Raw genomic sequence first — 23,334 nt, 5'->3', positions numbered from 1 at the left:
ATCTCTTCTTGTGATTTATCATTCCATTCAAATTTTTTCGATTTGCATATACAGGGTGACTCAAAAAAATTAATGAATGCGTAAATTTATTTTATTGATTTAATCAGGAACTACAAAACCGAATGCTTTGAAATCTTGCAGATGTTTTAAGGTTATAAAGAGCATAATAAATTTTTAGTCAAAATATATTTGGTTATCTTCTACAAAAAACTGATGACGTCAGCTCAAAAGTTTGCCGAATAAATCGTATCTAAAATGTACAAAATATGATGAGTCTGTACTTGTGATTTATCATTCCAATCATATTTTTGGATTTGCATATGCAGGGTGACTCAAAAAAATTAATGAAGGCGTGAATTTATTTTATCGATTTAATCAGGAATTAGAAAACCGAATGCTTTGAAATCTTGGGAATATTTTAAAGTTATTATAAGCATGGTAAACTTTTGTTCAAAATGTATTTGTTCATCCCCCCTAAAAGAATTGATGACGTCACCCTTAAATTTTGCTGAATAAATCCTATCTAAAATGCAAAAAATATGATGAGTTTGAACTTGTGATTTATCATTGCATTCATATTTTTTAGATTTTCTTAAGAGGTGGTTCAAAAAAAATTAATGAAGTCAATTTATTTTATTGATTAAATTAAAGGCAACACTTATTATTAGTATTACACCCCAACCAACCCAATTTGGTAGACACAAAATTTGTTAAAGGAAAAACTCGGTTGAAACATAAGGGTAGCACGCTTATTTACATCGACTTTAACATTACAGACCTGCATTTGTTCACTTGGTTCCGCGAATGTGAAATAGACATGTTTATAATCAACCAATTCTGAATTTCACCGTCAAGAATTAAAATAAAACCCAATGTTTTATATAATAAGCGGAAGTCGAAGCAATAAAACCGATGGTCTTTTTGTTTACAGTTTCTCTGTTTGGCTCTCACGTATGCTGTTCCGCTTGTCATCTTAAATTAAGAATGTTTATACATAAACGATTTTCAGTTGCCGTATACGTGAGTAAATTGTTTCGTTATTTTATTGATTATAAAAAATAAATATTCAAAACGACCCAATTCATTTTCCCGAAAATTTGGGAATACAATAATTTTATTCTTAGTATTACACTACATCTATCCCAACTGATATCCGTGTCCTTGCAAAAATGTTGATGACGTCATCGCAATTTTAAATTCCCACTACAAAAATGTAATGAGAAAAAAACACAATAGCCATGCAGTCGTCAAGTTTCCGACAGCGAGGGAAGTACTGTCTAAACTCTTTAGACCAATTTTTTGAATTTGCATGTACAGGGTGAGTCAAAAAAATTAATGAATGCGTAAAATTATTTTACTGATTTACTCAGGAACTACAAAACTAAATACATTGAAATCTTGCAGATGTTTTAAAAATTATCATAAGCATGGTAAATTTTTGATCAAAATATGTTTGGTCGTCCCCCCTAAAAAATTTATGACGTCACCACAAAATTTTGCTGAATAAATCCTAACTAAAATGCACAAAATATGATGAGTCTCTTGTGATTTATCATTCCATTCAAATTTTTTCGATTTGCATATACAGGGTGACTCAAAAAAATTAATGAATGGGTGAATTTATTTTATTGAGTTAATCAGGAACTACAAAACCGAATGCTTTGAAATCTTGAAGATGTTTTTAAAGTTATCATAAGCATGGTAAGTTTTTGATCAAAATGTATTTGCCAATCCTCCCTAAAAAATGTATCACGTCACCACAAAATTTTGCTGAATAAATCCTATCCAAAATGTACAAAATATGATGAGTCTCTTCTTATGATTTATCATTCCGTTCATATTTTTTCGATTTGCATATACAGGGTGACCCAAAAATAATAATGAATGCGTAAATGTATTTTATTGATTTAATCAGGAACTACAGAACCGAATGTTTTGAAATCTTGCAGATGTTTTAAGGTTATAAAGAGCATAATAAATTTTTAGTCAAAATATATTTGGTTATCTTCTCCAATAAACTGATGACGTCAACTCAAAAGTTTGCCGAATGATATCTAGAATGTACAAAATATGATGAGTCTGTACTTGTAATTTATCATCCCATTCATATTTTTTGAATTTGCATATACCGGGTGACTCAAAAATAATAATGAATGCGTAAATGTATTTTATTGATTTAATCAGGAACTACAGAACCGAATGTTTTGAAATCTACTGCGAAAAAAAAAACATAATAAGCATGCAGTCGTCGCGTTTCCGACAGCGAGGGAAGTACTGTCTAATAAACTCTTTAGACCAATTTTTTTCTGTTTGTAAATGATATTGTTGATGGTCTATCATGCGAGAAACTTTTATATGCTCAATTTGTTTATGGAAATTAAAAATATTAACGACAGCGTGAGTCTTCAAGCTAATATTCAGATTATTCTGCAATGGTGTATTCGTAATCGGTTATCCCTTAACCAAGACAAATGTTTCGTTGTGTCCTATACAAGAAAACTTAATCCTAATTCCTTACACCATAGTCAATACTGAGTTACAACGTTGTGACAATTTTAAAGATTTAGGCATTACGTTTGATTCTAAACTTAATTTCGTGAAACATATAGATGATGTAATAGTAAAATCTTTTAGGATGTATGGTTTTGTTTACAGAAATTGTAGCGACTTCTCAAATATAAGGACTTTATGTAATTTATATTTTGCGCTTATTAGATCTAGGTTGGAATATGGTGCTATAATTTGGTATCCCTTATATGATGTGCTGTTAAGAATATGTATTGAAGCTGTTCAACGTAAATTTCTAAAAAAATTTATGTTATTGTGTAGATAAAGTTTATCCTGAAAGAGGCTGTGATCATGCTGCACTACTGGGTAGGTTTAAATTTTTAGCTTACCAACTGTTCAAGGCTGCATCTAGTTTAATGCATATCTACTAAAATGGAGCGAAAAAATAAAGGGTTTGTTTTTAGGTTGCCTATATCATTATTTTCATTCAGGTGGTGGACGGGTTTACAATAATGAAGTATTGAAATATGAAAAGGATCTGGCATTGTGAAGTATTACAATTTGTATAATAAAAACAAAGAGGCTGGCGATCAAAACAGTACCTGTAACAAAACCTGAAAAAAATTTTTTAAGTGTTAATTTTGCCCTCGTTTGTTAAATTTAGTACGTGACGACTGTTAACTATACAGCGTGTTATTGAAAGATACGTACAAAATAGAATTGGCATTTGGTCTCCAAGTATGGGTGCTAAAAGTTAAAAAAAACTTCAGGTAAAAGTTTTCTCCTTTTAGCGATAAAAAATTATTAAAATTTATGTCCAAATTCGTTGTACGCCGCTTAAAAAGATCATCTCTCGTTTCTATAGCAACATTTAGTCGTGACAAAAGTTTTATTGTTACAGTTGCTAGGATTTACTAAAATAAATTAATTTTACCTATTTATCCTTCAGTAGCGTCTAAAATGGTTGCATAAGGGTTAATTTTCCCCTTATAATTTTGATAATACAAAATAAGTTTTTCAGACTTCTTAGACTTCGCGAAGAACTGTCAATTTTGTTGTACATACCTTTCAATAACGTCCTGTATAAAGTCGATATGTCTAAAACAAGAACAAACTCTTTTTGCTTCGTGTTTGGGGCACCTAATAGATTCAATGGAAAGTTATTTGACTGTAAATTTAGTTTCAAAAATTGTAAGTGTAAGATCAAAATTCCTATATCCCAAACAGAATTCTTCAGGGATCAGAGAAATCAGAGAAAGATGGGGTTGAGATCTATGGATAAGTAACTAACTCAGAAAAATATGGCGTTGCATGATAAGAAAATAAAAGATATTGAGAAAATTCAGAAACTTAAACAAAAAAATTAGTTATATTTTCGAACTAGAAAAAATGAAAGTTCCGGTAGTCCAAGGGTGGAAAAAGAGGAACTTTTCAAACCGTCTGCGATGTTATCAACAAAAATAAACCCAGAAATACTGTCGCAGACGATACTATCGTTACCAACAATCGTAAACATTTGTGACAGAGCAGAAATATCAGACAGATCAGTTGCTATGCTTGTAACGGCAACACTTCAAGGTCTTGGGTTTGTAACACCCCGTAATTCATCTAAAACTATAGATCGCAACAAAGTTATAGATATTGAACTTTCTCAAGTCGTTACAGTAGGTTGTAATGGTACGATCACTAACACAGTTTCAAAAACTAGAGTTGTGACACAAATAGGGTGATTTATTGGTCAACCATTACATTAGTTCGTTTTTTATTTCATATGAATGAGTTGCCGTTACGGCATACATTTCAAAAATTAGACGGGTCAATGACGAGTTCTAGAGAATATTCTATTCTATATTATTCATTTCCGCCACCATTAGGATGACACCATCTCCAAAATTTACATTAAAAAAAATATTTTTAATTTTGTACTTGCGGTATATGAATCCGTGTTGAGTTTTCACCGAGACATACAGATTTTTGGGGAAAAAAATCAAAATTGTATAACAACATTTGGCAATTGAACTTTGAAACTGCAAAACCGAAGGTTTTAAGGTTATCGTAATCATGGTAATTCCTTAATCAAAAATCGTTTATTCCTTCCCAAAAAATTGGTGACATCACAAAATTTTGTCCTCTCTGAAATAAGCTAAATATTATGACTCAATACTTGTGGTTTATCAAGGGGTCTCAAAAAAATTAATGAATGAGACAAGTTATTGTATCAATTATATCAAGAACGGCTCACTCTGTTTTCCCGAAACTTTGGGAATGCAGTACTGTTATTATTAGTATTACACTGCATCTATCCAAATTTATATACGTGTTCTTCCAAGAAGGTTGATAACGTTATCACAAATTTTTTTAATGTAACTCACTTGAAACAAACGCCTAATACGCGTCTTTACAATTGCTTTAACATTACATATACGCTAACTATACAGGGTTGCTAGAATGTACGGAAACGATGAAACATCTTGAGAACCAATTCTACAAATCACCCTAAATTAGGTATAGGGGTACAAGAAGTTGTGCTCTAATTAATTGCGTAGTCATACGAAACATCACTCTTCACTTTACACTTTATTGCTAAATGTCAATGCTTCACATTTTTCTGCATTAAGTGGTAAACAATTAACATCGCCCCAAGCAACAATCTTATTGATATATTATTCTGTTGCAAACTTCTGCAATCTTCTTCAGATCTAATGACTGAAAACAATTTCATATCATCAATATACAACAAACACAGAACTGTCAAATTAGATGAAATGTCGATGTTGAAAACCATCGGACCAACACTGATCTTTGCGGAACACCCGAAAAAGCAGTAAACTCATCCTAATAACGTCCATGAAAACAGACACAAAGCCTGCGACCACTTGAGTATGACAAAAGAAGTTGTAAAATATTAGTTGATCATTCTACGAGTAGTTTACGAAGTTTATCATCAAGAACATCATGCTTCAGCTTGTCAAAGGCCTTTGAAAAATCAGTGTAAATAGTACCATTCTGTAAACCTAAATCTAGATGAGCAGGAGTGAATTATGTAAAAGTATACAGAACAGAATATAAAATATAGTATGTACCCACCATCGGTGACTGCGGTGCTCGAATAAAGAAAAGCCTGGAAGCGGCCCGCTGGAAGTCGTGGGAATTATCTCTACGGTGGACTCCAGAACAACCTCAAAAGCGACGCGATCTTTCCAGACGAAGCGTATGATCAGGAGGAGTCTAGTGGAGTCACTGGAGTCTAGTCAATGAAAGAATTAGATCGGGTCGGAATTATTGTGTACATATTCGTTGTACAGTTAGTCATTTAAATTAGTATTACTGAGAAATACATTGTTGAGTTTTACCCACGCCGATTTTTAACACCCGAATAACGTAACAATATTTTAAGCAAAAAATGTAGATATTCCCAATTTTTCAGTACATGCCTAATTTCGACTGTTTACGAGTATGTTAGAACGGTTAAAAGAAAATTAAATTTGGTTGATTTTATCTCCGCAACGCAGAAGAGAGGGCTCATTAATTAATTAACAACAGTCATTCGTCTCTCGGGAACACTTATACATCTATACATTCGGTAAAATGGTAAAATGACACACAAATTTTGATTAACGATTTACGATGCTTCTAATTACCATAACAAGATTTCACAGCATTCGGTTTTTGCAGTTTCATAGTTAAATTGTAAAATATTGTTACAAAATTTAGATTTTTTCCCCAAAAATCTGGATGGCAAAGGTAAAAATTCAATGTGGATTCATAAATCATACATGCAGAAGCATGTTATTTTTTAAAATAAAAAATAAATTATTCAGCAGAATTGTAATATGACGTCATCATTTTTTGAGAAGGCCATAAACGAATATTTACATTAACGATATATAATGCTTCCTATAACCTTAAAACTTTTGCAAAATTTCGGAGTATTCGGTTCTGCAATTTCAAAATTAAATTTTAAGCTAAACTTTTGAATTTTTTCCCCAAAAACTGAACTATAGGATTAAAACGCAATACGGCTTCTTGAATCATACGTGCAGGTGTATGTAATTCTATCAAATTTAAGGAACATTTATTCGGCAAAGTTGAAATTACCTAATCATTATTTGGGGGGCATAAACTAAAAAATTTTGATAAACGATTTACCATTGTTACGATAACCTTAAAACGCTTGCAAGTTTTCAGGCATTCGGTCTTGCAATTTTAAAGTTAAATTGTAAAATGTTGTTATAGTGGTTCCGGTGAGAGATTGGGATTTCTTGACAGTTGACATGTAAGTTGGCAGCAAGTTAACACTATAAAATACACTGAAATTCCTACGCTGTCACTCACAGCTGTCTGTCACTGTCTCTGTTACAAATGTAAAACTACTGAAAGTTCCATTGCTAAGGTTAGGCCACTTTTCTGACTCTCATCTCCAGTGCTTCTTTAAAGGTACGTGTCCACTTGAGAGGGCGCTTGCGAGAAATAATTCCAAGATCAGCACGTAAAGCCATGGTCGGGCCTGCCCTCAACTGGGTAAGCATATCGCTTGCCCAGCGTTTTTACTTGGTTTCTCCGAGTTTGTGAGCGACTCTCACAATACGAACCCCTTTCGTAGTGCGACAATGATCTCCGATAAGTCTGTTTTACGTATATTTTTTTGGTAATAACTCAATTAATTGCAATAATAGACCTCTGAAATTTGAAATTACAACTTAAAGACTAAAGATGGTATAAAATCAAAACCAGAACTCACGTAAGAGTTGCTCCCCAGTGAACACGTACCCTAAAGATGAATGTTCTAGGAAATATTTGAAACAATTTTCAGGAGAAGACAGAGGTGTAATGTCATCGTTTTTTGTTATTAAAAGACAGCAGAAAAATTCTCGAATAATGGAAAACTTATGTTTTGTAGCGCTTAAGATTAGAATGATTTTGAAATTTCAAATTTCGCGCGGATGGTACACTTTCCTTAGCGTAGATTTAGTGACTTTTCTCTCACTCAATCTCTCACCGTACGCAGTATATACAATTTTGAGTTTTTCCCAAAAATAAGGATGTGTAGGGTAAAAACTTGACATGGATTATAATAAGTCACACATTCGGGAGTATGTAATTCTGTAAAATTTAAAGTACATGTATTCTAATAGCGATGTACCATGCTTACGATAACCTTAATACGTTTGCAAGATTTTAGAGAATTGAATTTTGCAGTTTCAAAGTTCAATTGCAATACATTTTTGATTTTTTTTTTTTTCAAATTTTGGTGTATCGTGTTACCATCTACACGAAATTCCTAATGCATGTGCAAAATTTTACAACAGTGAGTCCAGACGGAGATTATATATCTAATAAAACTCCGAACAGAAAACAGACGGCAGACAGACGGACAAACGGAAACGGGACATCTATTTTTTCGTGCTCTAGGGTTCATGAAATATCGAAAAAACAAAATCGTCCAATGGACTCGGTTACAGTAATGAATTAGCTTACACCCAGGGAGTAAAAATTTGTCGAAGGTTATTTCGACACAACTTCCCCGGCCCCTGAAATAACGGGTGTTCAATGAAAAGATCACTCGGAGTTGGGATTGCAGTGGTTGGATATATGGCAGAAACAGCTTGTTTTAAAATGTTAAGTTATACTTCTGGATGCTATAAGATTAGACATGCCGTTTGTGGCAGATGAAATTCCATCGCCAACTCTAGTGATTTTTCAATTGCACATCTGTTACTATAAAACATATCCAGCTTTTTCGAAAAATCATAAAATTTGATTTTGCGAATTTATGTATACGTAAGTTAATATAAAGATATATAATGTAGTATTAAAGCAAATATGAAGAGGCATTGTACACGTCGATATGCTTCAAATGAGTTTTCCTTTACAAAATTTTGCAGCATTTTTGCAAGGATATTAATTTGTATAGGTACAGTGGAATACTAATAATAAGAGTATTAAATTTCCAAATTTTCAAGAAAATGAAGTGAGCCGTTCCTGATTTACTCAATAACATAAATTGACTCATCATTAATTTTTTGAGTCATCCTATATAAGCAGTAGCAACAAAAATGAATCAATCATCAGTATAGACTCATCATATTTTGCACATTTTACTTAGAATTTATTCGCCAAAACTTTGAGATAACTTCATCAATATACATATATATATATTTTTAATTTACAGTGCTGACGCATGCAAGATTTCAAAACATTCAGAAGTAAAAAACCAACGTTATAAATAACACACCCCCAGTCTCTGTGCCGCTGGGGGACCAATTCCAGGGGGACCCTGCACAACTACGAACAATGTAAAATATATTTAAAGCAGATAACTAACGGGAAATAATAACGCGCTCATTAACTTCAACTGTTTATGTTTATACATCGGAAGAATGTCACGTTGAAATTTGTTTGATTTGAGTGAGTTTCTCCCCTCAAAAAAAACTAAAATCATTTCTATTATTATTGGTATTTTATCATTATTAAATAAAAACGTGCGTACTCCCACATTTTCGAGAAAATGAGGTAGCTTCTTCTTAATTTAATCGATAAGATTTTGGTCGAAGGTTGTTTCGATATAACTTTCCTCGTCTGTGAAGTACAGTGAATCATGTCCAGCATTTTCGAAAAATTGCAAAATCTGAATGCGAATTTAATTTTTTATGAGAACCCATATGAATTGAAATAAACATATGTATATAATATTAAAGTAAATGTAAAAAGGCGTGTTACGCGTGTGCCTCAAATGAGTTTTTACATTACAAAATTTTGTGAAGACATCATCAACATTTTTGCAAGGACAGGTATATCAACTTGGATAAGTGCAGTGTAATATTAATAATAACAGTATTGTACTTCCAAATTTTCTGGAAAATGGAGAGAGCCGTTCCTGATGTATCCAATTATCCATAAAATAAATTGACTCTCATTCATTAATTTTTTGAGCCACTTGTATAAGTAAATCTAAATAATATAAATGCAGTCATAAATTTCAAGTTAAAACTCATGATACTTTGTACATTTTAGGTAGGATTTATTAGGCAAAATTTTAAGATGACGTCATCAATTTTTAGAGGGGAATAAACAGATGTATTCTGATTAAAAATGTACCATGCTTACAACAACTTTAAAACGTCTGCTAGATTTCAAAGCATTCAGTTTTGCTATTCCTGATTTATTCAGTAAAATAAATTCATTCATTCATTAATGTTTTGCAGTCGCCCTGTATAAGCAGGTTTGAAAAATATGAATGCAATGCAAGTGTTGACTCATCATGTTTTGCACATTTTAGACAGGCTTTATTCGACAAATAAAACATCTGCAACATTTCAAAGGGTTCATTTTTGCAGTTTCAAAATGAAATTGCAAAATGTTACATATCTTCTTTTCCCAAGATCTGGACGTGTCGGCTAAAAACTCAACTCTTTAAACGAATTCATCAACTACACGTGTACGACTATGTTATTTTATACAATTTAAAACCCATTTACTTTGTATAGTTTTGAGGGGACGTGATCATATTGTTGGTGGGGATGATCAGACAAAGTTTGGTTAGCATTTTACCATCTACTTGATATTCATAATCGTAACACACCTATAAAATTATACAACAATCATTCCGATAGTTTAGGATATTATCTGTCGTAACAAGTCTGACACACGACAGACAGACAGACGAGGTGGGGGTTATGACCCATCGAGAAAACATGAAATAATAAATGACACTGACACTAACATGCTTGATAAAATCTAAATTTACCCTTTACATATTTTTAAATTTTGTTGTGTGCCCAAGGCCATTGTCCTACTTTTTTGGCGTCCACTGTACATATAAAATTTAAAAACAGTAAATCCAATAGTTTTGGAGATCATCTGTTTAATAAAAATCAACACAGACTGATGGAAATGCGAGACTCACTTATGCTCGGGAAGTAAAACCAATAAAAATTGATCCTATTTAGTATTCTTTCACAATTTACAATGATAACATGTCGTACGCAAATAGTATTAGCATAGGCTATGAAATGCGCTACAATTAATAGCGACGACTTTATTATTGTTCATTTATCTCCTAGCCACTGCAATCTGACATTTCTTCCGAAAAATTCTGAGTATAAATAGAATAGACCGGCTCACATTGCAGTAAATTGCCGCACTATTTTTAATCTGTTTTGATATGAAAATACACGTATTACGTTAATTGATTTGTTCGTAATTTATACCTATTTAATTATATATGTTGTTGCAGCTACAAACCGTGGTACCTCGAAGAATGCTCTTCCACCCTCGCCACCACCTACAGCTCCGGAACTCCTGGTCACGATAAAAGTGTCGCTACAGTAGATATGGACGCTCGCCTTCGCCCCGACCATATCTGTACTGTGGAACACACTGGGACTTCTGCCTCCGCACCTTTGGCAGCGGGAATATGTGGCCTGGCTTTAGAAGCCAACCCCAGTCTCACATGGCGTGATATGCAGTATCTGGTGGTACTAACTTCTCGATCGCCGCCCCTCGAAAAGGAAAGCGGTTGGATTACAAACGGCGTAGGTCGTAAAGTTTCACACAAGTTCGGTTACGGTTTAATGGACGCCGGTGCTCTGGTGAGTTTATCCGAAAAGTGGACAACAGTACCTCCGCAGCACATCTGCAAGTCGCAGGAACTCGTGGAAGACAGAAGGATCGATGCCGCTTACGGTACGACCTTAGATTTTCATATGGACGTTGACGCTTGCAGTAACTCTTTAAATGAAGTTCATTTTTTGGAACACGTACAATGTAAGATCTCCTTAAGGTTTTTCCCGAGAGGAAATTTGCGAATTTTACTGATTTCACCAATGGGTACAACTTCGACGTTACTATTCGAGCGACCACGAGATGTCGTTAGCTCGAATTTCGACGACTGGCCATTTTTAAGTGTTCACTACTGGGGAGAAAGAGCAGAGGGACGGTGGACCTTACGAATTATTAACGCGGGTAATAGACACGTAAATCAGCCGGGCGTTCTTAAGAAGTGGCAACTGATCTTTTATGGGACTTCCGTTAACCCTATCCGGGTGCGGCCTGCGGGCAGGCCACCCTCTAGTCCATGGAAGTCCCCTCTTAATACGTTTACTTTTCCTACGGTTTCTGAATCAGTCACTCCCGTCACCGATAACTTCTTTAATTCAGAATCATTCAAGGGTTTCCGCAATTTCCCAAACGTGTATTCGTTTGCGGGTTCGGAAAATCAAGAGTCCATTAGTCCATTAGATGGGAAAAAGACGAAGATAAGAGATAACGATAATAATATAGATGATGATGAAGAAACAAAGGAGAACTGTGATGAACAATGTGATGATCAAGGATGCTTCGGGAGAGGTCCGACTAAATGTATAGCCTGCAAGAACAAGAGAATGGATAGGTAAGTTTCTCTAGTTTAGCGATAATCGTTTACATAAATTTTTGTTTCAACAGGACCTGTGTAAGCACTTGTCCACCCAGAAGCTACTCCGATTCACAGAGTGTCTGCCAACCGTGCCATGAAGCTTGCGAAACGTGCACCGGGTCAGATCAAAAGAGTTGTCTTACATGTTCACCAGGTCATGTGAGAGTCATCGATCTAGATTTGTGCTTACAACAATGTCCGGAAGGATACTTCGAAGGTAAATTATGAAGATTAAGTAAAAGTAAGAGAATTAACATGATAGAGCTGCCTTCAAATGAGAAGATGACAGGAGGAGCTTATAATGCGCACTTGTAATTCGCTACTGGCCAAACAAAGTGTAACATGGAAAGGTTATTTGCAAAAAACAAATATGAGGAAAAAAACACATAATAAAACTTATTTATTTATTTCGTACTTGGTCAAATTCTGATTTTTTACGGTACTGCTTTCAACCCGGTAGTAGCTATTTATCGGTTTCTGTCTGTTAAGAAGTATTTTACATGCACAAAAATAGTCTGATAACTATAACATAACCTAACAGTATCTGTAAATTATTGCACAATATGTCAATTTTACAAACACTGATGAATATGTTAATTTTACAATAATACCCCATTTCACGACAAATCAACTGAAAAAATTCTTCATAGCTTAAACAACAGTATTTACTAACATTTCAACATTTATTGACATTTAATCTTTCTTAACGTATAACAATTTCATATACCTAGAATTTCTCGACAAAGAGACAAAACAAAGTCTTAAGATATCTAATGCGAATTAAAGTTGGGAATTTTCTTTGCCATTGTAATAACAATTAACGACGGTGCATCCGGAAAAGTGGATTGCTGATGATGGTGTCGATCAGTTCTTCAGATGTTTTCGCTGTTGAACAACTGATCGCATTTGTTCTTACATTATTGTCGTACTGGATCGGCGTTGAGGCACTGGAACTACTACTGTCTGCATCGGGACCAACCATTCTCTTAGCAATTTTAATTTTGTGGTTGACAGACTCCTTAATACATATATCCTTCGGCTACACTATTTAATATATTTTCCGGTAAAAAATCGCTGGAAACGCCGTTTGAACTTATTTTACAAATTTTGATATTGCATAAACAACAAAATGTAACTATGACACCGAAGTATATCATGCAAACGTAATCAACCAAATTTATTTAAATTTTTATTGATTTTTGGACCATTGAATTAAAATGGGCAGAAACCGATAAAATCTTGAACACACCGCAGATGTAAAGAGTGCCATAACCGCCTTAGTCGTGTAAGCCTAATTAAAATCCCGTTAACGCTCGGATTTCAAACGGACGGCTACGGCAGTTATGGCACTTTTTACATTCTAGGTATGTTAATAGCTATAACACACCTAGGATGTAGTAAATGTCATAACAGCCGCAATTGTCAGTTCGAAAGCCGAGCGATAGCGAGGATTTTGAGACATTTAAGGCTGTTGTGACATTGTTAGATCCATGGTGGGTTCAAGGTTTTATCGATTTCTGTCCATTGAGCCAAAAATTGAAAACAGTTAAATCAGGCAATTTGCTTTGAAAAAGATTGAGCTGATCGCATTTGCATGAGATGCTTCCCTGTCATGGTTACATTTTGTTGTTTATTCAAAAAACCTTTATGAACAAATTTAGAAAAATAATGGATTTATGCGACGTACTACCCAAAAATGTTAAAAATGCAGCCAGTCAAGCATTAAACAGTTTAATTTCGGAAAAATCGAAAATTAGGTATAAAGAGGCGTAGCAGGCATTCAAAAATTAGCAAAGAGAGAACGGCGTTTCATTGTTAAACCAAGATGTTCTTCTAGGATATTTTCAGGTACTGGTAAGTTGTCTTAAATGTTATTTTCGGATATATTTTTTTGGACTCCCGTTTTTGTAGTCTAAAAAATTGCCGGGAATTGCGATTTCTGGTTTGAGAGATTGCACTATCAAGGTTTGTTTTAACAGGGATGATAAGAATCAGTTGTGGTGTAGGAATTTTCATTTTCATTGTTATACTAAACTATTAGGCAGTGGCGGCTCGTGAAGTTTTCTTCAGAGGAGGCTCAAATTTGAAAATCACTACTTTTTATATCGTTTATTATCTGAATAATTTTTTTCCTCATGCCCACGAAAAGAACACTCTTGCGTTGACAGATAAATTATATTGCATCGATTAGTCTTTTCAAAATTGCCCAATTTTCACCAACTTTCTCGTAATAGTTCTCCCTTTTATGAGCCGAATCTAAATTATTGGAAATGTTTTGCTTACCAAGCATTTCTAATTTAATCGAAGAAAATATGTGTTCCTGTGATTTTTCATGCCTTTCTATAGCTCGTGACAAATTTTGTAAATTATTATAGCCTGTTTTACCCCAAGCGGAAGATTTATCACTTATAAATATAGGTACACAATTCCAACAGTATAATTTGTTTCTTAAAACCGAAGCCGTTAACTATTTAGTTTTATTATAATTATTTTCATGAAATGCTCTGTTTTGTTTCTAATTGTAACTGTCAATACCATTAATGGGAGTGATGGTGTTGGTCTTCCCTTTTATACCCTTACCTACGTAAAGCCTAAACACCACCACCACTGAACAGGGAGCTCGCGAAACCACCTCAATGTTTTTCCTACTTACACCCGATTGCTCCAACTAATAAGAAAGAGATAAAGTTATCTGTACGACTTGATCTGAAAAGAGATGAACTAGCTGGAGGCTAGCGGCTTGGAGCGGCAGTCCGATCAACGTTTTAGCCAATACAATATACACCGACGATGCGTCAAGGTTACGGTCTCATTATTCAGATGCATCGTCGTTCAGAGGCTAGCGGCTAGCAAGCCTCTGCCGCTGAAACCAAACGCGGAGTGGTGTGAATGTGAATTATGATTGTGAGGGCGCAAATATAAATTTTTCCGACATTTTAACCTGATATATGATGAAAGTAAATTAAATCCAAGAAAATATTCTGAAAAATAACAAATGTCTACAAAAATATAAATTCTTTCATCGAAAAAAATTAGAGGAAGCTCAGCTCCAAAAAAAAGAGGAGGCTCAGCCTCCCCTGCCTCCTCTGAGGAGCCGCCACTGCTATTAGGTATTCTTTACAGTTCTCTTTCTGGTTGAAATAAAGTTACTTACATTTATTATTTTTCTTCACATTCACTGCTTTTCAGTTCCTTGACAAATGTTGAAAAATAACATTTCGGTAAGGATTACCTTACGGATTTTACATACAGGATACTGTTATGATGAGTGTTATGGCTTACTTTTATAAATGTAAATGGGCATTTAATAAACAGAACCCGATAAATAAAACGTCACCTGAGGACTGGTTTGCCGCATAGACCAGGCCGCGTCCGAGGGATTTTCGTCTCTGCTGTTTAGTGCAGATTTGCCGCATGTCGCACTTGGGCGAAGCGAAGCATAGTTTAGATTGAGTGCTGATTTGCCCCATGTCCAAGCAGAAATCGATACAGTACCGTTATCCGTTTTTACGTACTTGCTTGCTGTTTTGCTTTTCAGCGTTAAGTTTGGGATTTGGAAAGAAATCGTATTCAACTTCACGCGCAGAACAATATGGGAATGACTCATAATGTGAAATAAATAAAAAAAAGACTTAACAATTTTGATGATTCTGAAATTTAAAAAAGCAACTGTAATTTGTGCAACTCTTTTTTTTTGTTGTAGATGTTACAAATACTCTCGATTTTTTTTTAAGAAAGATTGAATTTCAAATTATTAGATTCGAAATTTTACAAATTTAAATTTCAAATAGATTTGTTGCTCGTTAAACAAATAATTTAATTTGTTACCAAACAGTAACATTTTGTTTATTTTTTTCTCGGGAATGATTGAACGTATTTTCTCTCTAAAGTTTTAGTGTACAAGATTTATAATACTGCATACCAATAAAAGAGTTCACAATTTTTTATAGTATTCTTATTTGTAGAAACAATATTTCTACATCAATAATCAGATAATAGATACATTTTTAATTTTTTAAATTAAAATGTAAAAATAATATGAAAATTAAAATTTCGAAGCAAAATCCACCTAAACATTCATAATTTACTACTGGAACATTTACAAAAATCATCTTTTGACATAAAATGCTTGCAAATTTTGAAAAGAATTGGAATGTTTCTTAACAATCATGCCTAATACATTTTTCACTAGTATCTTTTAAAAAGAATTATTTCCGAATTTATAGCTATTTACAATTTACGACTTAGTTCAAGAATAAATTCAGTATTAGATTTTTTTTTTAATTTCAAAAATGTTCTGTAACATCCTTTCGTCAATATTTTGGACCCATTGTTTAATTGTTCAATTCTGATCAAGTCTTCTCAAGTCATTAACAACTTCCCCAGATACTTAAAATCATCCACGAGAGTTCTTTTTGTTGACACTGCCAGTTCGAACAAATCTGTTGATTCCACCTCTAATGTTAGCCTTTAACGATGTTTCTTGAATTATTAAATCACGGTATTTGGCCAGATATTCTTGCTTACAAGCGGTTACAGAATACACACATTCTTCGTTTACGAAGTCCCATTGTGACAACAAGATGTAACGATAAAAGTGTCTTGTTCAGCAGAATAAACCATTTTCACAATCTGCGCTTTGTAGCACAAAAGCAAAATTTTCTTACGCAACCACCAAGAGTTCTGAAAATGACTGTTTTGTTGTTTTGAGCTTGGGTCAACGAGAATTACTGTAATTCGCACTTGAAAAACATTAAAACAATAAAAAGGACGACTTTTAATGACAGGTTACAAATGACATTAGACATCAGTGTGACAAGCGAGAACTATCATAATGATGCATAACCACGGGCATAATTTCAGCGACGCGAAATTTTTGAAATCCATGGCCAACTACGCCCTTAGAATCATTTATAAAATCCCTGTATTATTGTCTTTGCCATTTCTATTGAAACACCACCTGTTGATTTTGCTTAAAATTTAGCAATTGGTAACAGCGTTCGGTTGATTGACAACGGCTTTTAGTTAGAAAATTGTCTGAATATGAACGTTGCCAAATTTACAATTGACAAATGGTGTTTCAATAGAAATGGCAAAGAATATAGTATACCATTTGTTAATCGTAAATTTGGCAACGTTCATATTCACCCAATTTTCTAACTAAAAGCCGTTGTCAATCAACCAAACGCTGTTACCAATTGCTAAATTTTAAGCAAAATCAACAGGTGATGTTTCAATAGAAATGGCAAAGACAATAATACAGGGATTTTATAAATGATTCTAAGGGCGTAGTTGGCCATGGATTTCAGCAGTGGATCGAGCCAAAATGCAATTTGTCAAAAATAGATCTTAAGGTTTAACCGAATTGGTGGCAGCCGAGGGACAGAGGAGCTCACAAAATATAGAGAAAGACAAATCCCAAAAGCTTCCCTCCCAAAAAAAAAAATGAAATGGAATATGTTTTGTAAGCATTTTTATATTTCATATTGTTTCCTACATACTGACAAAAAAAAATGCATAGGCCTTCTAATTTTACATTACAGTTTACATTTTTCTTCAAATTTGTATTCTCCTTTTTTTCCTTATCAGATAGAATTACGTTATTCTATATGAAGTGTTGAATTCTGTACTTTTTAAAACTTCAGCACTTTATGAATTTATTAAATAATAGTAATTCTGTAACACCTGCTTGTACAAGAAAGCTTAGTAAGTAATTCTTTAATTTAGTGTGTTCTTAGGGTGAACTTGTTGTAGATCTGCCACATGGAATAAGATCCGGAAAGGAGGGTGGTATGAGTTTACTTCGTAACTATATAATACTAAATATTTAGTAACGTTGATGCGAATATAACGTACACTGAACAAAGCGCCTATTTACAGACCAATACATGATTGTAAACCCGCAAACTTTCAAAGGTTTCTTGTACTTCCGCTTCGGCTTTTCTTCATACTATTTCCCAAGTTTTCTAAATACTTCAAACAGTTTTTTTACATTTCTTTTTCCTGTCTTTCATTTCTATTTAATTTCTTTGTTCGTTAAGCAGGCCAAACTGACAGCAAATTAAAAAGAGTATGTGATTAGGGATATTCTTATTTTGACCAAAAATATTAATGTAGAACGATACATTAATTAAATCGATGCTCGAAGTGTCAATAAATGTATACTATATCGTCTTGTATGTATAACTAATAAAACACAATTTACGTTGTATGTAGTGTTCCTCTCCATTAATAAGTGTCACAAAATTATTTAAAAATAGTATTTAAATTAATGAGTAATGTTCAATAATAAAATGATATGATAGATTCTGCTTGTTGTATAGATTACGTGGCAAAAACATGTACCCCTTGTCAACCCAACTGCGCCGGATGTCAAGATCGACCGGATCATTGCACAAGCTGTGATCACCACTTACTCCTCTACCAGAACAAATGCCTGGCATCATGTCTCGAGAACACTTACGAAACTGAAGACTACACGTAAGTATAGAAAAGTTAGACCAAACGATCTCAGACGCTCTGCTAATCTCTTCTTGATGTCCCGGCACCATATTCTATTGAAATAACTTCGTAGAACTTTTCACATGAAGTTATCTCTGATAGTCTTGCAGGGCCATTGAAGCGGTATCGCACAAGAAGCGACACGATAACAAAAAAAAGCGTCAATGCATCCTCGCTACCTCATTTCAGCACCATGTCCTATTAAAATGCCTTGTCGTCATTAGGTGTGCACCTTGTCACGAAACGTGCGAGACATGCAACGGCTCGAATAGTTCCCAGTGTATATCATGCGGTCAAGGAAGGTTCTGGAACGAAGGCCGATGCGTCAAGGAATGCCCAGCTCATCATTATTCCGATCCTCATCAACACGAGTGTGTCGAATGTCCACCGGGATGTTCGGAATGCAACAAAACTACATGTATTTCATGTCTAGACGATTGGCAGGTGAACACTAAGGGAAGGTGCGTGCCGCACGGAAGTGATCGCTGCGATACGGGTAAGTAACTCATTAATTCATTACTATTAAGGCTCATTAACTCAATCTATAGCCCAAAATACCGACAAAAAATAAATTTCTAAAGGGCCAATTTCAAGTTGATTTTAAATCCGTATTAATTCGTCATCACGGATCTAAAAAAGTTAATAATTAAAACTGCACACAAAATTAAAAAGTTACAAATTCATATTAATGTAAATACACAAGAAGCAGTGTTAACAATTAATTGTCGATATAATACTTCTTTCCGCAAATTATAAAAATGTTGTTAAATGCACTATGAATCTTTCTTCGATAATACATGTTTCAAGTCTTCGTTGGACTTCGTGTATGTTATAGGCTTCGATGACAGCTTGACAATTTACAAGTGTGGTAAACGAACATTAAATAACTCTTCGCGTGTGTTACTGACTTAATAGTTAAAATAAAATTGCAGAAGTTGCTGTATATAGTAGTAAAACATAATCCAGTGTGAAAGACGGTTTTTAAACTATAGTTACACTTAGAAGTTTTTTGTAGTTTTGAAGTTTTGAAATATTATATTGATTTTTTTTAGTGCAATGTGATTAATAGTTATTTATTAATACAGTGAGATTATCCACGAGAGACCGGTAGGTCGAATTGGTTATTTTTCTCTAGTAGATAGTCTCATTTTACTCAAGAATGTAATACAAAGTTTTATCCTGGTACCACTTTTTTTAGCAAAAGTTCTGTTAAATGTTGGACAATTGTCACATGGTATGGATGAAATCGGTTTCCTTTTAAGATGTTAAAAACCGAACCCAAACTAATCTCCATTTGTCTTGCAATCTGTCTTTGACACACGTGGGGATTTTCTGCTACAATTTCAATTAGAGCAGCGTCATGATCCGGCGTTGTTACAATTCGATTTCTAACTTTTTTTTTTGAACTGCGCAAATTCTCGTAAATTTTTTTCAAGTTTTCTAAACGCTTGATTTGAGGGAGTTCTTCTATTGGGATATTGCCTGGCGCAAAGACGAACAGCAGCATCAAAATTTTTGTCACACTTTCCTAATATTAATAGCATGTCTGTTTTTTCAGAATTCGATAACATTTTAAAGCAAACGAAAATTGAAAATATTTGGCTGGCCGAAATAATTTGTCATAATTTTGGTTCTGATCATTGCTATCTATGCGTTCATTATTATTTAAAAATAAAAATTAATCAAAGCTGTTTATGGAAACGTAAAATGGGTTGCCTATGCACAAATAAAATGAACATCCTGTATTCTGGTCATATAATACAATGTTTATGACGTCATAACAAAATATTGTTATCGGAAACTCACTTGAAACACACACATAACCTTTAATACCTGCAGTTTAACAGTCCACACATAGTTTTTTTAACTTATCGGGGTTGCATTTGTTCGTCTGTGCTTCAGGATCGGGAGAAGATATGTGTAAATAACCAAAGACCATTTTTTCTTTGTTAACTTTTTTGTATTGTTTAACCGAGATCTGAAATACTAAACCTAAGTGACGCTATGATGTTAACCTAAATTTTTACCACACTGAATTTTGACTAAACTACTAGATCTCCATAAAGGTTATAATGTAAAATCACCTGAAAATTTTGACACAAAGGACGTTTCTGTGTCACTAAGTTTTGGCTGCGACTGTTTTATTGAAAAACAGTAGTAACAAAAATAAGTTACATACATTTCTGGCCAAGCCGGAAGCATAAAAAGATTGAGGATGTATGGATTTTTGAAGATTTGTTTTCGATAGAATTTTTGTTTTGTTGTGTTACCGTAAATTTGAAAGTTTGAGCTGAAAATCCAACTATCAGATCAATGGCTGCGTTTGATTGTGTTTTTATTGCTCTCTCGATATAATAAAATACTTTCTTGTAATAATTTAATTGTTAATTTTAACAAAAATGGTATCGATTCACAACCAATAATTAAAAGTGCTTTTATTACACTTACTGCCGGTTGTATATTTCCCCATTACGTGTAGTTTACTGCCAAATATGTTCTAGTTGCCTTCTTTTATACTAGATTGAGTCATCCAGCTGTTGGGTGGATGATTTTAGAATTTTTTTTTTGTGATAAATCATTTAGTATTACGTTGTAATCCATTTCACATGTTTTTAGACCAATACTTCGACGGAGGACTCTGCAAACCGTGCCATTCGACATGCGAATCCTGCGATGGCCCTACCGAACACGCTTGTCTTTCCTGCGCCAGCCCCCTCATCCTACAAGGCACGCGATGTGTCGCAGTCTGTGATAAAAGCTTCTTCCACGACAAAGGGACACGTCTCTGCGAACCTTGCCTCCACACGTGCACGAAATGTGTTTCGAAAACCAACTGCAGCGAATGTATAGCAGGACTACAGGTCCGTATGCAGGAGAATTCTACAGAACCATATTAGAATATGGTTCCTTTTTTTTTTCAGCTACAAGGCGGTGAGTGCACTTCCACGTGCGCCTCAGGCTACTACAGCGACAAAGGGATTTGTTCGAGGTGCTACATGAGTTGTAAAACATGTAGCGGCCCAGGACACAATCAGTGCGTTAGTTGTCCATTAGGCTGGCAACTTTTGTCAGGAGAATGTAGACCGGATTGTCCCGAAGGATACTACAAAACAGAATATGGATGTCAAAAGTGCCATTATTCTTGCCGAAATTGTATTGGTACGTTGAAAATGGCTGAGTATAGGTGTTCTTTAAGTTTATAAATTTCAGGATGTAAAGTACAAGAGGATAAGAGACGGATAGATGTGCAAGCGTTGTTGCTGTCTGCTCAACCGGTGAACACATTGCAGTTGATCAGTCCATTCAATTTCATCACGGGGTTGGCAATAATCGCCGTTCTTTGTATTGTTATACTTTTTATAACAGTTTTTATAATTTTACAGGTAAGGAATAGAAAAAGAAATAGAAAGCGAGTTAGGTTAAGCCTGATGTTACAATCATACATTTTTACTTCCTGAACGTAAGCTAAAGAAGTATCGTAATCGAGTCCATCGGGCGACTGGCTTTCAGATTTTCTCGATTGGTCATGGAAGAACGAAAAATGTCTTCCGTTTCCGTCTGTCTGTCGGTCGGTCGGTCCATTTGTCCGTCCGTCCGTCCGTCAGTTGCTTATCCCCCCAAAAAATTGATGACGTCACCTCAAAATTTTGCCACATTAAATGCAAAATATGATGAGTTTTTACATGTGATTTATCACTGCATTAATATTTTTTAGATTTGCTGTTACAGGTGGCTCAAAAAAGTTAATGAATTAATCAGTTTATTTTATTATTTGATACAATGCTCTTATTTTTAGTATTGTGGCGGCACAATAACACGTTGGTAAGCGGAGAAAGATAAGCGGCCTCGTGGTCCAGTGGTCATGATACCTGCCCGGAAAGCGGGGAGCGTGTGGTTCGATTCCCACCGAGGCAGCAATATTTTTCTTCGCTTACCTACAGTATTCCACTGCAGCAATCCAAGTTAATATACGTATCCTTGAAAAAATGTTAATGACCACAAAATTCTGTAAAGTAAAAACTCAACTCGAAAATGCTGGATATCTTTCATTGCACCTTAGGTGCGAGGGAAGTGCTGCCAAAATAACTTTCGACCAATTTTTTTATTATTATTTTTGTTTATAATTTATGGTTGTCTTATTAAATGTTTGTTTTTTATTTATTTATTAATGAAAAATAACAGCTTATTTCATTAATAACAATGCAAAATAATTAATGGCTAGTGGTTGTTATGGTTATTGCCCTAAAAAGGTCGTATCAGGCTGTCAACGACAGTGTTCCACAATACAAGAGAAAGTACTCCTCCCTGGAGACATCCCCTGTCTACAACAGCCTCGATCTCAGTGCCACCTACTACTCAGTACTTCCTTTTTCCTCAGCATACCAGTCATCCACCTACTCAGGGTGGGGTTCACGTTGTGCTCTTGTAGGGCTAGTTCTATGCTTTTGAAAGTCGTTTTATGGAACGCTCCTTCAATATCCAAGAACATTTCTAAGGTGGAGAGTTTGTTCTATACGATTTACAACTTTGTTTAAGGTCGTATCCGTGAATTTTCCTGGGATGTAGGCTTGTTGGTTCGGATGTAGAGGTTGCTTGTTTAAGGCAGTCTTCCGAATCTCTTTTTAGCTTAGTCTTTTTCTAGCGTTTTCAGCAAGAATGATGTTCAGCTAATGGGTCTGTAGAATTTAGCCAAGGTGCAATCTTGTCGTCCTGGCTTAGGTATAAAGATAACCTTTACTTTTTGCCATGCAGTCGATATGTAGCTGAAAGCCACACACGCCCGAAGCATTGGCACCAAAACAGGACGTAGTCTGCTCACTCCCCCTGGGGTTTCTGCCCCTTCCATAGGGATCTGTCCTTCCTAAGTCGACGTCTCGTTCTCCGTGATTGTTTTGGCTTCACCCATCCCA

General features: G+C 34.6%; 1 protein-coding gene across 3 annotated transcripts in view; it reads left to right on the top strand.

Annotated features, from left to right (window-relative positions):
• The window catches only part of LOC135126635 (furin-like protease 2), a 429,769-nt gene that overhangs the window by 400,272 nt on the left and 6,163 nt on the right, over positions 1-23,334 (top strand). For all 3 annotated transcript variants that reach the window (XM_064052673.1, XM_064052672.1, XM_064052674.1), the window contains 7 exons: positions 10,745-11,899; positions 11,953-12,140; positions 18,247-18,403; positions 18,649-18,920; positions 21,041-21,285; positions 21,346-21,583; positions 21,635-21,807. In XM_064052673.1, the coding sequence (XP_063908743.1) occupies positions 10,745-11,899; positions 11,953-12,140; positions 18,247-18,403; positions 18,649-18,920; positions 21,041-21,285; positions 21,346-21,583; positions 21,635-21,807 (2,428 nt within the window). The remainder of the gene's footprint in view (positions 1-10,744; positions 11,900-11,952; positions 12,141-18,246; positions 18,404-18,648; positions 18,921-21,040; positions 21,286-21,345; positions 21,584-21,634; positions 21,808-23,334) is intronic.

The sequence above is a fragment of the Zophobas morio genome, unplaced genomic scaffold (genome assembly GCF_036711695.1).
Source record: "Zophobas morio isolate AGI-343-1 ecotype UQ-CSIRO unplaced genomic scaffold, CSIRO_AGI_Zmor_V1 ptg000011l, whole genome shotgun sequence".
Lineage (NCBI taxonomy): Eukaryota > Metazoa > Arthropoda > Insecta > Coleoptera > Tenebrionidae > Zophobas > Zophobas morio.
This window is presented reverse-complemented; position numbering and strand designations above follow the sequence as displayed.